The 16,397-nt window shown below is 42.2% G+C and overlaps 1 protein-coding gene across 1 annotated transcript in view; it reads right to left on the reverse strand.

Annotated features, from left to right (window-relative positions):
* Positions 1-356: 356 nt before the first annotated feature.
* Positions 357-16,397, reverse strand: part of DCHS2 (dachsous cadherin-related 2) — a 209,046-nt gene continuing 193,005 nt past the window's right edge. Inside the window, exons 17-19 of the mRNA XM_034771520.1 lie at positions 15,298-15,584; positions 13,698-13,836; positions 357-6,107 (exon numbers count right to left, since the gene is read on the reverse strand). Coding sequence (XP_034627411.1) covers positions 3,490-6,107; positions 13,698-13,836; positions 15,298-15,584 — 3,044 coding nt within the window. The 3' untranslated portion in view covers positions 357-3,489. The remainder of the gene's footprint in view (positions 6,108-13,697; positions 13,837-15,297; positions 15,585-16,397) is intronic.

Genomic DNA, 16,397 nt, shown 5'->3' on the forward strand with positions numbered 1-16,397 from the left:
CTAAAGGCGGGGTATATTTTTAGCAACAAGGATAAATTTTTATCTGAAATTAGATAAAAATATCTTAGAAACAACGGCTGTCTTCAACTGAAGATATATTACGGACTAAATATATAAGCATGTAGGTAGCCAGTGTTTTATGGTGCTTTTAGTATATTTTTATAACTCCTAAATGATGGATTCCCTAAAGATATGAAGGGTTTTTTGCATAGGAATTTGCTCAAATGCCAATTCAATGATTACTACTCATATATGAAATTTTGATATCCATTTGGTACTGATTTACACCAGTGTTTTCAAGGCTGCCAACAAGCAAATACAGAATGGCAGGCACCCAAAATTCCACAAGAGACAACTGTCTTTTATTTTATAGTTTATGCAGTTTGAGCTTAATATGATTTTCTACTAACAAGTTCTGTGCCTCCTCCAAAGTGCTAAAACTGGTATGCAGATCTGCAAAGTAACATAGACTGTTTCAGGCAAGTTAATATTAAACTCATGATAATTTATACAAATTATATTGTTTACTTAAGAAAAAAGAGTAAGGTTAAAAGAGCTGACACATGATTTATTGCAGACACTTGCCTTGCATATTCACATTTTTAAGGTCAGCCACACATGAGACAGCAATACACAGGGTTAGTGTTATTCTCTGATACAGTATTAGTAAATCTATAGATAAAGAAGAAATTTTACTGGAGAATTTTAATGCAAAATAAAATATCATGGGCTAGTTAGCTCATCTGGAATATAGCATGCATTTGACAAATAGGATGCAAGTCATATCCAATCCTTTCAAAGAGGGATTAAAAAGAAGAAGCTGTTCTTGAAGATGCAAGGAAAGGCACAAGAAAGAGCAAATGTTTTGCTCACTTTTCAGGTGGACTGTGGGAAAACTGTGGACTTCCAAAACAAGGTGGTATGGTCAGGCCCATTGCTCTGGGGCTAAGGTGGCTGGGCACATGAGTTAAGACTGCAGTGTGCATGCTCAGAGGCAGACACATAGGCAGGTAGGGAACTTTTACTGCAAAAATTTGGGCACCTGCAGGGTTCTGAGACTGCTGAGTGGGGGTTTTGTGAATCCCAATGGAGCCTGATTCTGAAATTCAGGTGCCCAGAGTGGGCAGTTAATTTCCTAAGTCCTTTTGTGAATCTAGCCCTTCTACTTTTTATATATCTGATCTGCCTCAATTCTATTGGGACTTCTTCTTGATTCAGGACTTATTTTCTACCTTCCATATGTGTAACCTGTCTACCTGTTTCTGCTGATACTATCAGCGGGCACTACCTCTACACTATACCTAACGGAGAATCTTCATAGCCCGATCTGGAATGGTTAAAGGAAACAGATGTACTTTAGGTCTTCAAACTTGTCCTGGATTTTACTGATGACTTAATTTTCTATGTGCATTCCACTTGATTTTTCAGCTAACATAGCTAACTAGTGTATCAGTTAGTGCATACTGATTGTTGTTAATTACTGAATTGCTAGTATCTATTATAGAGCTCTATTATTATCTTTTCTGGATGGACACTATATGTTTTGGACATTTGTAAAGATGACGACATTCGAGCTGTAACAAGTGATATTAGTGGGAAAAAATGGTCATCTGCATGCTACAGTATTGTGTCCAACACCAATGCCCCTAGTTTTCACTTCATGAAAAATCAAACACAATAATGCTGTGCAAAATATTTATTCTTCCACTGATCATCTATGGATAAAGATGATCCCTTCTATCATAATGTTAATAAAAAGGTTCACTGCTCCTCTTCGGAGCACCAAACTCTCACTTGATCAAGAGTACTGATACTGAAAACATTAATTTGGAGTTAAACAGACAGATAATTTAGCATTGTGTTCCATTAACACCTCCTGAAACTGTAGCTGTACAGAATTGCACATCACAATGGGCATATTTCATTCTATTAACACGTAGTACAAATCAAAACCTAACAGGTTAGCAGACATTAGAACATTAACAGATGGGAGGTAAGTTATGTGGATAACTTTTAACCGTTAGTAGTAAAAAAAGTATATAAAATTATTTTTAAAAAATATTATATTTTAGCTACACAATTATACATGTTATTAGCATGACATTATATTTTGGTTATTTTTATGTACATACATTTTCCACCAATACACAGTTCATAAATTAATACTGCCCATTTGGGTGCTAAAAAATAACTACAGTATCCAGAAGAAACCAAAACTATTTAGTGTAAAAGTTCATAAATTAACTTTGAAATTTCAAAAAATAGACGTGCATCCTGTAACAAGACAAAATGGAAAAAATACACTCTGCCTTCTTTGGAAAAAGGTCCAAGGAAGCTTATGTAACCCTGAGGTGGCCAATCTAACGACCCCAAAAGCATTCTCAGACATGGCCCTATGCCCATAAGCTTATAATTCCCTGTTCATATATTAATTGAGAATGACTACTTTCCTTTGCTTTCCCCTTCCTGGCACAGGCTTCTGGCTGACTCCATTTCTGATTCTTTTCTTTCTATTTCTTTTCTTGGAAACGGTTGTTGCCTGCATACTCTTAGGAACAATGTCAGTTTATATCCAGAAAGGATCCAAACATGTGATAATGGGCAAAGCTGCTCAGAAGCCATTGCACATATAATATACCACTGATTCCAAAAGGGTAGCCACCTTTACCCTTTGTAAGGCATAGTTCTTGTATTTCACCCTGTCCTGTTCCCCAAGTGCCAATTCTGAGTTAAAATTATGGTAGAAGCATATGTATGTGTGTTTTATTGATTTGATAAAATACATACACACACTGAAACACCATATGCATGTATGTGTGTACATATACACACAAGCTGTTATATGTATGATATATATTACATACAGGGCCAGATTTTCTGCTCCAGCTGAGATGTACTCAGCATAGTCCCAGTGATGAGAGGGGGAGTCACAGGTGGCTTTATACAACCTTTATACTGCCCTGATCCTGAGACTGGAGATGCTACCTCAGCACATGCCAAGTGGATTCCCCTACACAAGAGAAATCCGCAGGTAGCCAACTTTCCAGCTGCCACAAAAATAACTTAAGGAAGGCAGAGAGGTATTAAAGGTAACCCTCACCAATAGTCAGCATTTTAAATTGAAATCCTCAGTGATAAACCATTAATCACAACAAAGAGTTATTGAAATCCTTAAAGATAAACAATATAGCCTGTTATTTGGGTAAGTCAGCTATCAGACACCTGGGTATGTGATTTACATTAGATACCAGGGTTATTGGTAGATAGAAAAAGGTAATTAAAGGGCAAGCCTCACAGGTTTAGAGCATATTTTGCAAAGAACATGATAGTGAGAAAGTTTATGACTAAATTATCTTATCCTTGGTAAACCATAAAAAAATAAAGTGAATACTGATGATATAGCTCTGGCATGTGGTTTTACTCATTAAACAACGAACAAGTATGTTTTAAGCCAAATTTTCCTTTAACATTTTACCAGTGGTTAATCACCTACACCTGAACTTCTTCCTCTGTTGCATGAATTTGGCCAATTTGGTATGTTCCTGTCAGTCCTGCATCTGACATCACTGGAGAAGCTGTAGGAGTCTGCATGGTAAGTAGAGACAGAGAAGGAGAAAAACTGGGAGTCATGGCCGGTGAAGGGTATCTAAGATTATGGATAAGGGGAGAACGAGGATATTTTTTAAATGCCTGCCCAGGTATTATAGTTGGCATATGTGGTGGCACTGTCCTTATGCCAGGTTGAGCTACTGATGTTATCAAGGGAGGAGGGAAAATAAAAGATTTCTTCTTCTTAGGAAAGCTATGAATTTGTAAGCTTTCATCTTTCAGTTTCGCAATATCATTAAACACGGAGGCAAGAGGCTGAAATCTGGGTTCCCAAGTAAGCAAGTAATCCCAGTTGTAACTTCCCCTAAGATCCTCATCAGAGGCTACAAGAGTTGCAAGTGATCCATACCGGGAATCCTGGCCATCAGAGATGAAGATGTATTCTTTTGTGATGTCTGTTATTATGTCTCTCTCTTTTATCCCAATTTTTTGAAGAGTTTGGGATAGCATTTTGTTATGGTCACAGCCTTCTCCTCCTTCTCCATCTTTGAAGGTGTGGAAGCTCTCTGCATTTTGAGTGGCAGCCAACACATCAGTTTCTCCAGACTGACAGGATAACTGGTCAGAATCTCTTGGAATTCCTGAGTCTGGCACGCATGAGCCTCGCTCACTTAAAGCTGAACCCAACCCCTTTCTGCATGGATGCTCATTGATCCTTTTGATTTCCTCATCTTCTGCAGTGTCCCCTTCTGCTGAGCCATGACCACTAGAATCTGAGTGCCTGCTGGGGTTACCAATATCTTCCTTTTCTCTGATGCCTACCAAACTCAACCACTCTGCTATGGAGCCCATGGGAAGTGTACTACTCTCAGTGCTCTGGAGTTTCTGGCAGTCCTTAGGAATATTATCTTCATTGGTCAAGCTCAAATCAGCTGATGAAAATGATGTTTCTCTTTTCATACAGGAATTTATCATGTCTTTTCGTTTGTATCTCAGAATAAGTGCAATGAGGCTGATGGCAAGCAGCAGAAACACTACAAAAGAGACAGTAAGACTAATAGACAAGATGTTTGCAGATGCTATGGAATAATTCTCAGGACAGTTGGAAATATTTACCAGAACAGTGCATGTAGTGGATTTAGAGTCCAGTTTGGGGCTGTGAGCTCTTACTAACAATTCAAGGGTGTCATCTTTCCTTTTGGTACTGCTCTTCTTTCTGTGAAGAGTTCTAATCAAGTAGATATTTCCATTGCTCTGGTTTACAGAAAAGAATGGAGAAGGTTTTAGCAGGGAGTAGTGAATAACTCCATCCAATCCAGCATCATTATCGGATGCTGCCACTTTGCCCACCAGCTGACCTGCTTCATTTTTCTCAGGGAGATCAAAAAAATATTGGTCTTCAGTAAAAACAGGATCAAATTCATCTGTCCCTTCAACATCTACCTGAACTGTTAATGTGGCTATTGAGTCACCGTTGTCTTTTGCCTGGGCTATAAAACAGTACTTATTCTGACTTTCATAATCAAGCATTTGCTTTGTTTGTATATCTCCTGTCAAAGGATCTATGAAAAACATGTCATGATCTTGAGGAGATCCACGATCAGACAAACATGATGACTGGATTGAGTAAGTAAGGTGTCCATAGGGACCTGTATCAAAATCCAGGGCATAAACTGTGCACACAAAAGAAAAGGCAGGAAGATTTTCATGGATAACACAGTTCAGGCTGGGAAACAAAAACAGTGGAGCATAATCATTGTCATCCAGGACACTGACAAAAACAACAGAAAAAGCCACATTTCTTACATTGACCCCTCCATCAGAGGCTTGAATAGTCAAAGTGAATTTAATCATTTCCTCATAATCCAGAGTTCTGATCAAATCCACAGAGCCAGTTTTCCCATCTAATCGAAAATGCCCCTTGTCATTTCCGGAGATTATAGTGTAAGTGACCTCTGCATTAGCTCCTGCATCACAGTCATTTGCTGAAACCATAGTGATATGACTACCTATTGGGATATTTTCTCTGACATGAATGCGATACTCCAGATTGCTAAATACTGGTGGGTTATCATTGACATCTAGTACAGTTATCAATACAGTAGCACTGGAATTCAGGGGAGGTGTTCCATGGTCAGATGCAAGAATGATCACATGGTGAGAGGAAGCAGTTTCCCTATCCAGCGGACTACTCAAAACAAGGTTGCCAACCAGCTTGTAAGGTGGTGTTGATTCCATGACACTTGTTTCCACATGGAATAGGTTATTAGTGTTGCTGCTGATAATAGAGTATTCAATGTATGTATTTTCATGTATCCAATCATAGTCAATGGCTGAAAATGTGAGGATAGTCCCTCCGACTGAGGCATCTTCACTCACACTCACATTGTATAGTGCCATTGTGAATTGAGGTGCATAGTTATTTACATCCTGTATCTGTATCTCCATGGAAGTAACAGCAGTCAAAGCAGGGTCTCCATTGTCTTTGGCTTCTATAAGAAGCTGAATAACTGAACTCTTGCCCAGGTGTGGCACTGGTTTGGCAGTGAATACTGACCCTGAAAAAAACAAAAACAAAAATCAATCAAAAAATACAAGTTAGGTACCTATTTGGATTTAGGAGCTTAACTATAGATAGTCAGGTTTGAAAATCAATCTGATATAAAGGTAGGGTGTGTGTGGGTATGTGAAGCTTTTATACAGCTAAAGATATAGATTATATATAAAGATAAAAGAATATTGTTAAGGTTGCAAAGTCAAGCACTGCTGTGTAACTGGGCATACAAATGCACCCTAATTGTGAGCTCAATCGTGAAAGGTCAGTGAAAGTTTAAACAAATGTTACAATGCACTTTTAACAATAAATGCTGATTGGTAAAGGTACAAGAGGGAGACAGACAGGCTGAATTAATCCAAACAAAAGGCCTACTGATATCACTCAAGGACTGTATTGAAATTATGTCAAAGAATTCTAATAGATTGGTGAGCCATGACTTCCCTTTACAAAAGCCACATTGACTCTTCCCCAACAAATCGCATTTGTTATGTTTCTTATAAATCTGTTCTTTACTATAGTTTCAATCAACATGCCTGGTTCTGAAGTTAGGTTTACTGGCCTGTAATTTCCAGGATCATCTCTGGGTCTTTTTAATCAAAATTGGCATCACATTAGCTATTCTCCAGTTATCTGGTACAACTAGTTTAAGTGATAGGTTACATACCACAGTTAATTGTTCTGCAATTTCATATTTGAATTCCTTCAGAACTCTTGGGTGGATACCATCGGGACCTGGTGACTTAATACTGTTTAATTTATCAATTTGTTCCAAAACCACCTCTATTAACACCTCAATCTGGGACAGTTCCTCAGATTTGTCACCTAAAAAGAATGGCACAGGTGTGGGGATCTTCCTCACGTCCTCTGTAACAGCCTTGTCTTCCCTGAGTGTTCCTTTAGCACCTTGATCATCCAGTGGCCCCACTGATTGTTTGGCAGGCTTCCTGCTTCTGATGTATTTTAAAAAATGTTTGTTTGTTTCTATGTCTTTTGTTAGTTGCTCTTCAAATATTTTTTTGGTCTGCCTAATTGCACTTTTACCCTTGACTTGTCAGAGTTTATGATCCTTTCTATTTTCCTCAGTAGGATTTGACTTCCAGTTTTTAAAGGATGCTTTTTTTCCCTCTAAGCCAGGGGTGGGCAAACTTTTTTCCCTCTAAGCCAGGGCCACATCTGGGTGGGGAAATTGTATGCAGGGCCAGGGCAAGGGATTGGGGCAGAGAAGGGGTGCAGGGTGTAGGATGGGACTCAGGGCAGGGGGTTGGGGTGCAGGAGTGGTGCAAGGTGCAGGCAGAGGGCTTAGGAGAGGGAGTTGGGGGGTGGGGTACAGGAGAGGTTTGGGCTCTGGCCCGGTGCTGCTTACCTCAAGTGGCTCCGGGGTGGCAGTGGCGCGCACCGGGACCAGGGCAGGCTCCCTGCATGTCTGCCCTGTCCCCAGCCCCGCGCCGCTCCCGGAAGTGCTGTGGCCCCTGGGGGAGGGGGACGGAGGTCTCTGCGTGCACTGCCCTTGCCGCGCCTCCAGGTACCTCCCCTGAAGCTCCCACTGGCCGCGGTTTCCTGTTCCCTGCCAATGGGAGCTGCGGGGGGCGGTGCCTGGAGGCAAGGGCAACACATGGAGCCCTCTGACCCCCCGGTCAGGGGCCACAGGGGGGTGGTGCCGGCAGCGCCGCGGGCCAGATCCAAAGCCCTGAGGGGCCGGATCCGGCCCGCGGGTCGTAATTTGTCCACCCCTGATCTAAGCAACCTCTTTTAACTCTGTTGTTTAGCCATCATGGCAGTTTCTTTGGTCCTTCTTACTATTTCTTTTATTTGGGATATACATTTAATTTGAGCCTCTATTACAGTGTGTAGTGAGGCAGAGGGGCCTCCCTTTGAGCCTGATATGCAGGACCACTATATTCTCCCTGGTGGGTAGAGCCAAGCCAGCCCCATCCACCACACCAGAAGCAGAGAGTTGGGACAGGAAGTATAAGAAGTGGGCCCTTTAGTTCAGTTGGGCTGGAGTCAGCGAAGGAGGCAGATGTCTCTAGCCCACTGCAGGACTCCAGACCAGACCCTGAGCTGTGCAGTGCTCTGGAGGAGGAGACTAAGGCTAGGTCTACACTACCCACCTGAATTGGCAGGTAGAAATCGATCTCTCGGGGATCAAATTATCGCGTCTCGTTGGGACGCGACAATCGATCCCCGAATCGACGCTCTTACTCCACCAGCGGAGGTGGGAGTAAGCGCCGTCGACGGGGAGCCGCGGAGGTCGATTTTGCCGCCGTCCTCACAGTGGGGTAAGTCGGCTCCGATAGGTTGAATTCAGCTATGCTATTCGCGTAGCTGAATTTGCGTATATTAAATCGACCCTTCCCCTGTAGTGAAGACCTGCCCTAAGAGTGGAGAGGAGCTGTTGGGAATGCCGTCTGTCACCTACCCCAAGGAGACTGAGGACCCGCTGACTACGGCGCCACACCAGTGGATTGTGGTCAGAAGTAACCCAGGGGAACCAGACATTAGTCAGGTCATGCTGTTGCCACATGAGTCAGCATGTTTTGGCAGGAACCCCGCTACCCTAGTGGCGGGATCCCCTGCCACTGTTAGGGCACTGGACTGGGAGCTGGTGGAGTAAGGTGGGCCTGGGTCCCCCTACTTCCCTGTCGTCAACCGCAGCACTCGAGAGGTGGCCTACTTCCTGTAGGCTGGAAGGCCTGTGACTTGTTTGCAGCTTGCCCCACCCAAAGGCTGCAAGCCCCCTCGACTGTGTGTGCTATATGCCCTAGCCAGGAGGCTAGGTTACAGACTGCTTAATTGCAAGTAGTAGCTCCATAAGCCCATCAGACCTAGGAAGAATTTTACTCTTTGAATGGGACACTGCTGAATTTTCAACAGATACTGGTTTAGTTTGAGAAATGTGTCCTTTGCTAGAAAGGCTCTCCCACCACAGAGTCCAGTACACAACCTGTAAAGGGAGGGCAGAGAATTGACTCTGGGAGATTTAGAGCCCCAGGTCTGAGAAGACGTTAATTGTAAAGACAATATACCTTAATAGGACCTCACACACAGCAGCCTTCAGTAGCCAGTCACCCTAACAGGGGTAAACAAAACTACTCTGATTCCTCAGATGAGCCGCTACCACAGAGAGGCACTTTATAAAAACTCTGGGCACCGTGGAGAAGCTAAATGGAAGCATCTGATACTGGAAATAGTGTTCTGCTACCAAGAAAAGAAGGTACTTGCGATGAGTGTGATGAATCAATATACGAAAATATGTGTCCTTTGGATCAAGAGTCATAAACAATCCAGGACAGATAGCAAAGGGGATTATGAAGGACAAATTCAGCATACAGAAATGAGACTTCCGAACATATTTGTTCAAGTCCCTTACATCTAGTTTTGGACAAAACCCGCCGTTATTCTTCTAAACCAGAAAGTAACAGGAATAAAAGCCCTGATCCCTCAGGTATTTGGACACTGTCCTATCAGAAGCAATTTTTCTACTTTTGCAAGCAGAATAGCCTCGTGAATGGGGTCCCTGTAGAGGAAAGGGTAAGGGAATCTGGGAGGGGGGGGAGTTGTTTGAATTATATGGCATAGTCCCTTTCTACAATCTCCAGGACCCACAGATCTGATGTAATCTACCTCCATGCATTGATAAAGTGGGCTAGCCATCTCCAAAAAAAGGGGTAGATTGGATTTGAATAACTTGCTCCCAACTCTTGATAGTCTTGTCAAAACTGAATCTTGCTGTTTCGCAACAAAGATACTGACTAGGGAGGAGCTTGTTTAGAATTAGACATGGATTAGAAAGGCCTCTTTCTATGCTGACTCTGGAAAACTGCAGGATTCTGGTACTGTGGGCATCTTTTACACGATGAGATGTACGACAATGAAGACTGGGGATAGGACTCCCTCTGGTACCAGAAAGGAGTAGAGGGCCTCCTCCTAAAAGATGGAATCAAACCCAGAAAGTGGGCTGTCAATCTCATGTCCTTTAGTTTTTCCAGTAATTTGTCTATTCACTCAAAAGACCCTCCCTTTCAAAAGGGAGATCCTCCCCCTTAAATTTAGCGTCTAGTGCTAGAGAGGAGGAATGAAGCAAAGCCTACTTCCTGATGGTCACAACAGACACCAATGCTTTGCCAGCAGAGGCCAGAGTGTCACAGGAGCCCTGGGAAAGTGCTTGACTACATTTTGACCCTCCATTAAAATAGCATTTGCCAACCCTTCTTCTGTCATCAGGTAAATCCTGTAAAAACAATGTCATCTTCTCCCTGAAATAGAACTGGTAGTGAGCCATGAGCTCCTGATAATTCACCAGCCTAATACCAAGGAACAATGAAGAGAACACCGTTCTCCCCAGGAGTCAATCTTTTCCCCCTCCTTATCATCTTGGGTGGCTAGGGTTGTCCAGATTTTGCCCTATTCCTGGCAGCAGCCACCACCAAGGTCTATCAGACAGATATGAAAGTAATAAAATCTCTCAGAGGGTATTTGATACAACTTGTCAGCTTTTTTGGAGACAGGTTGACAAGAAGAGCAGACCACATGGATTTAGCCAGCTATGGCAAATCATACAAAATAGGTAGGGATATTCTACTCCTAGAAGTAGCACCAAGAACATCAAACGCTGGGTGTGAAGTCTCTTCCACTGGCACAGCAGGTAGAGTCAGACTGAATACCATATGATCCACTAAATTGTGGAATTGTGCACTGGTGTCAGAAGACGAGGAGGCTGAAGCCACCTCCCAATCAGGTTCATAGTCTGTTTCTAAATTCTCCTGGTCAAAAAGGGGGACTCTACCGCTCTTTCTTCCTCCTCTGACAGTATTTCAGGCATAACTATCTGTAGTGTTGATGGATCGGGAGGAGTTGGATCCAAGGAGCTCTGGACTGCCAGTTGCTTAGTAGATGAAACATTAACTCTCCATCCATGTGGAGGATAATTGAAAAAATCCTGAGGTGGCCCACAATAAGGCCAAGGGCCCCATGACTGCCAGTCTCCCCAGTAACTGGGGTTTGGCAACATGTCTACAGGAGGCAGATTAAAGAGTGGTACAAAGCAAGCCACTGGTCTCTCCATTCTTTCTCTATCCTTCTCTGAGATAGAGTGCACTGGGGATAATGGATCCGGAGTGAGGAATGTAGATCCAGCTCTCTGTAGAGACCCTGTTGGGGTCCTATGAGGAGAAAGCCTACAGTGTTCAAGAGGAAAAACAGCCAACACTTCTGGCCTCTCCTTTTAACAGGAGATGAAGAAGAAGAACTTGGAACTGGGAAAACATACCTCCGTTTAGAAGCTTTGCACTTCACACTCAGATGCAACACATGAACTGGAGCTGAAAGGTGGACTGCGGCTGCCATGGTGATAGAGCGTCCCGAAACCAAGGATGTAGTCAAAACCAACACAGGAACCAGAGCAGGAACTGACAGCTGATTTGAAGGTTTTGACAACATGGGATCAGATGATACATCTAAGTCCTGTGGCACCTTTGAGACTAACGGAAGTATTGGGAGCATAAGCTTTCGTGGGTAAGAACCTCACTTCTTCAGATGCAAGGACCCTCTGTTGCTTTTTACAGATTCAGACTAACACGGCTACCCCTCTGATACTTGACATCTAAGTCCATCTCCCTGGCTACTGAAGCCAGAGGTGAAATAGGTCTCTGCATCAGAATCACAGAGAATTCTGATGCATGGGAACTGGCACTGCTAACAGTGGCTGTCTTGCTCCTACGTCTCTTTTTCTTCAGTGCCGAAACAGCTGGAACCAAAGGTGCTGACGGCCCGTGTTCTGACACATCAATTGTATCATTTTTCTAGATCTGGAAGTGCAAGTCAGAACTGCCCTGGCCTTGCAGCCACAGGGGTTCTCTGGGGATTGGATAGCTGTGAAGCACAAGGTACAATACTAGTGAGGGTGGCTGTACTGTCTCTCAACCTCTCTTCCAGAACTGGAGCAGTCTGATCCAACCACGTGACCCTTGGTTTGGAGCTGGGTAACCTCAGGGGCTTGACTGAAGGAGTTGCAGGACTAAGTCTGGCACTGACACGGGTTGAGGTTTCTTGGAACCCTTCAGCCATTTTGATCGGCTGGGGCCCACATGGACTGGGACTGGCATCTTAGACCTTGAATCTTAGGTTTGGATGGATCCAAAGGGTCTAGCCTTGAAGGCTTTCTTGAGCAGGAGGAGCTGCAAAAGAGTCTTCCTATCTTTGTCGGTAGTGTCAACAGATCTGGAGGAGTTGGATCTTCTTGGACAAAGGTTTGGTAGATTGAACACCCAAAAGGCAAGCGGCCTTCTCCCAGGCACTTGAGGCACCACATACAGTCGTCAGATGCTAGGAAATATGGGAAGCAAAACTCTTAATACCCAGCTTCTACTGCGTCTTCGATTCAGCCACACTCTGGAACTGGGAAGAAAATTCTGACTAACTAACTACTAAAACAAGCTAACACTAAATATCTTTAGAAGAAAGAGGACTCTGACCCAGAGGAAACAGGAGAGCTTCACATCCCTCCAGGCACGCAGTTGGAAGGAACTGAGGCGGTGTGGGTGCTCTAGCCTTATATAGCTTTGCCCTCAGATCACTGGTGACACTGAGGAGAGGGGCAGGGGCACACGAGAGCACTCTAGCTGATACTGCTAGAAGAAGATTCTATGGCAATGCATTGCAGTACTGAGTGGGAATATGCAGAGCCACTTGAAGGGCAGCAAGTAAAATAAGTGATTTGAATGCACTCAAATTGAATAAGTGGCCCCATGCTGTTTTTGCAGTATACAGTCAGCTCTAATGGCGATCTCCAAAATCCATTTAAAAACATATAGTGGCAACAATTTTTCTGTATAAACAAATACACACAACAGACATTAGCAGATTTAGATTCTAGGTTCTGAAGAGAATGATATTCTTCAAATAGGCCTTTCTCATGTTAAAAATCTTAAGTTATAAATTCCATTTATAATTACTACATAACACAAGTCATGCATAGTACTAGCTATTCCAGTCTTCAGAAACATTAGACTTGAGCATAAACACTGCACACAAGCCTCATTGTAAATATAAGAAGTACAACTGGCACGTAGAAGATACTGATTAAGCATGAACACCAAATCAGCTGAAACTTAATGCAAGAGTTACGGTAGCTTTCATTTTAAATCATGGTAGAGGAATAGAGTCTACAGGATGCTGTGACTAGTAGCTTTATACCTAGCCTGGAGATAAACAAAGGATTTCAGTCTTTAGTGCTATCAGTTCTTTAGCTTTCAGCAGCACTACTTCCATCACCTTTGCTTCACATATATTCTGGCTGAGGTTCACAGTAGCTATGTGGATAAATCGAGTGCTATACTCCCAGGTGCCATCCGTTTCTCAGCTCTCATAAGCAGTCAGTTAATCACCTTATTTCCCCTCTGCCATGGCAGAGGTACGCTAAAGGAGCATGTACTGTGACTCCTTCGGTTGCCCTTTACTTATGGATAAACAGAGGGCTGCAGGCACCAAAGGCATCCAGAACTCTGTGATCACCAATAATAACATTTAGAAATGGAATATGAATTTTCAGTCTATACTATATACTTCAAAATAAATTGTGTAACAAACTCACCATTTTTGTGATCAATTGAAAATCCCTCATAAGAAGGCAAGATTTTGTAGGAAATAATTCCATTATGCTCTGAATCTCTGTCTATAGCAGAGACGGTCAGGATAGAAGTACCTACAGGAGCGAGCTCAGGCACGGTCACCTGAAGTGTAACCAAAATGAAATGTTTGATAAGAGTAACATAAAAGGTCTTGGACATAGCAAGTTACATTTTCGTTGATCTGATTACAGAAAACAAATTCAGTTCCGAGCTTTGTGAAAGGTGTCACCTGCCGATTTCCTTAAGCTTAAAAAACTTAACAGGGCTGAGATACTAAAACAATGCTGGCAACCAGTCCAAGATTCATAGTGAACTATATTTTTTTAATAAAACTATCCATTTGAGATTTCATTCTGACCATTATTTCTTCCAAAGTAGTTCAGTGAGTTAGAGAGTATAAAATGTCTCTCACTGCAACAAAACACTAATAGAAACAAGGCTTCTCACAATATTGCAGCTCAATTTAGTTTTCCTCCTGTGCTTCCATGGATATCTTGTTTTTAGTACATGGAATAGAGTTCTGAGGCCTATTTTGAATTATTCAGTTACTATATATTGTCCTAGTCCCTTAAAAGATTGTTATATGGTCTAAAAATCCAAGTGCCACAGAACTTAATAATCAATAGATCATTGTTATAATTTAGTTTTTTGCGAACTGCTTACTTTCGTCACAGAATCTTGGAAAACAAGGAAGCATTTTCCTTTTTCATGTATTTCCATTATTTGAAGCCCAGATGCACTATTTTTATGATCTAAACCTTTTCAATCAAACTTCTAATGTTTATAAGATACAGCAGCTCTCTCTCTCATAACTTCAGATGTTAGACATCTAGTTAAAATCACTTTAATACATGGATTATATACAGGTAAATCCATATACAGAATAAACATGAAAACCTGACAATACAAGGGGTAAAAATTTCTGTGCAATGAACAGGTAATGAGCTATGCTTTTATACTCTGAGTGCAAGGGAGCTGTGTAATCTTACTGTCCAAGCAACACATCAAAAATCACAATCTTTGGCCCAGAAACTCAGTTGGTTTATAATAGTGTAGTTGATTGAACAATGCTTATTTCCTTCAGTTAAAAATCTTGCATAGTGCTTAGTGCTTACTTAAACCATTCTGCAAACAAAGATGATAAAAGGGGCATACGGAGGGCTTAAGTGACTGGGACAGAGAGATTTCTCTCTCTAGATCCCTGTTCAAATCCAGCATAAGACAATATTAACCAACAGTTATTACCAGTTGCTGGCTGCTTCGTGGCCTATATGAACAGAGTGTGGTGGTCTCAATCACATTTATTATGGATAGATATTTACACCATAAAAAAATTAGCACTAACTGGCACTCTTCTGGGCAGTCTCAACAATGAGTCTAGAGAATGAATAAGCTTGGAAACATAACCAGCCCCTTTAAGTCAGACTGAGGTGTACTCGAAGTGCTGCCCCTGCTGACGATGTAGTGGTTTGTGGATAAACAGAGATCCTCCCTCTCCGACGTGGTCATATACATCTTTCAAGAGCATGTATAATATGGTGTCTCTATTTGCCACCTTCTTACCTGATATGAATACTGAGTAAATACTGGAGGGTTGTCATTGACATCCAAAACATGAATGGTGAGCTCTGCTTCTGTTTGATGCACAGAATCTGACACACTAATCCACAATTGATACTGAGCAGTTTCTTCAAAATCTAATGGTTTCACCAGTGTGATCACTCCAGTGTGTTGATTAATAGCAAATTTCATTCCTGGGTTACCATCTTCTGTAAAGCTGTAGAGAAGAGCTGGACTTAAATCCACATCATTTGCAGAAACCTGAGTCACTATGAAACCAGGTGGGGCATCTGAAACAGTGGTGTTCAAAATAAATCTAGTTAGTTGAAGTATATATGGTAGAGTTTGCATATTTTGTAAATTTTAGATTTTACATGCATAATATTTTTACAGTATTTTTGCTGTATCTTGGCTGTATATCTTAGAATAAGAGCAAGATCTGGGCATGCTATATAAAGCAAATATCAGGAGGTACAGTAACCCTGCTTCGTCCCTCAGAAACCTGACCTTTAACTTGTATTTTATTTTAGACCTTCAGCTCTATTGTATCCCACAAAGACTACTCATTCAAGGGCAACAGGAAAGTCCATAATTTTCTATAGTTTCCCACGAATTGCTCAAATAGGGGATACTGACTTATTGAGCGGAAAGCCTGAGGCCAGGTCTACATTCAAAATTTAAATTGACCCAGCTATGTCACTCAGGGGTGTGAAATATCCACATCCCTGAGTGACATAGTTAAGTGGACCTAACCCTGGGAGTAGACAGTACTAGATGGATGGAAGAATTCTTCTGTTGACCTAGTTACCACCTCTCGAGAGGTGCATTAACGACACTGATGGGAGAACCCCTCCTTTTGTTATAGTGAGTGTCTACACTGTAGCGCTATAGTGGCTCAGCTGCACCACTGTAGCATTTCAAGTGTAGATAAGCCCTGATGCAACTTTTGTCAGAATATCTGGGTAAGTCTTAAGTATCCTTTTGTCTTTGTGGAATCAGGGCATGCAACTCCTAGGCCCTCCTGGATGAAGTAATGGTCAGTGGACATGAGATCTTCAGCAAGAGTTGGTACAAGACACAAGATCCTGGGGGCTCAAGGGGCC

This window comes from Trachemys scripta, chromosome 5 (assembly GCF_013100865.1).
Source record: "Trachemys scripta elegans isolate TJP31775 chromosome 5, CAS_Tse_1.0, whole genome shotgun sequence".
NCBI classification, from domain to species: domain Eukaryota; kingdom Metazoa; phylum Chordata; order Testudines; family Emydidae; genus Trachemys; species Trachemys scripta.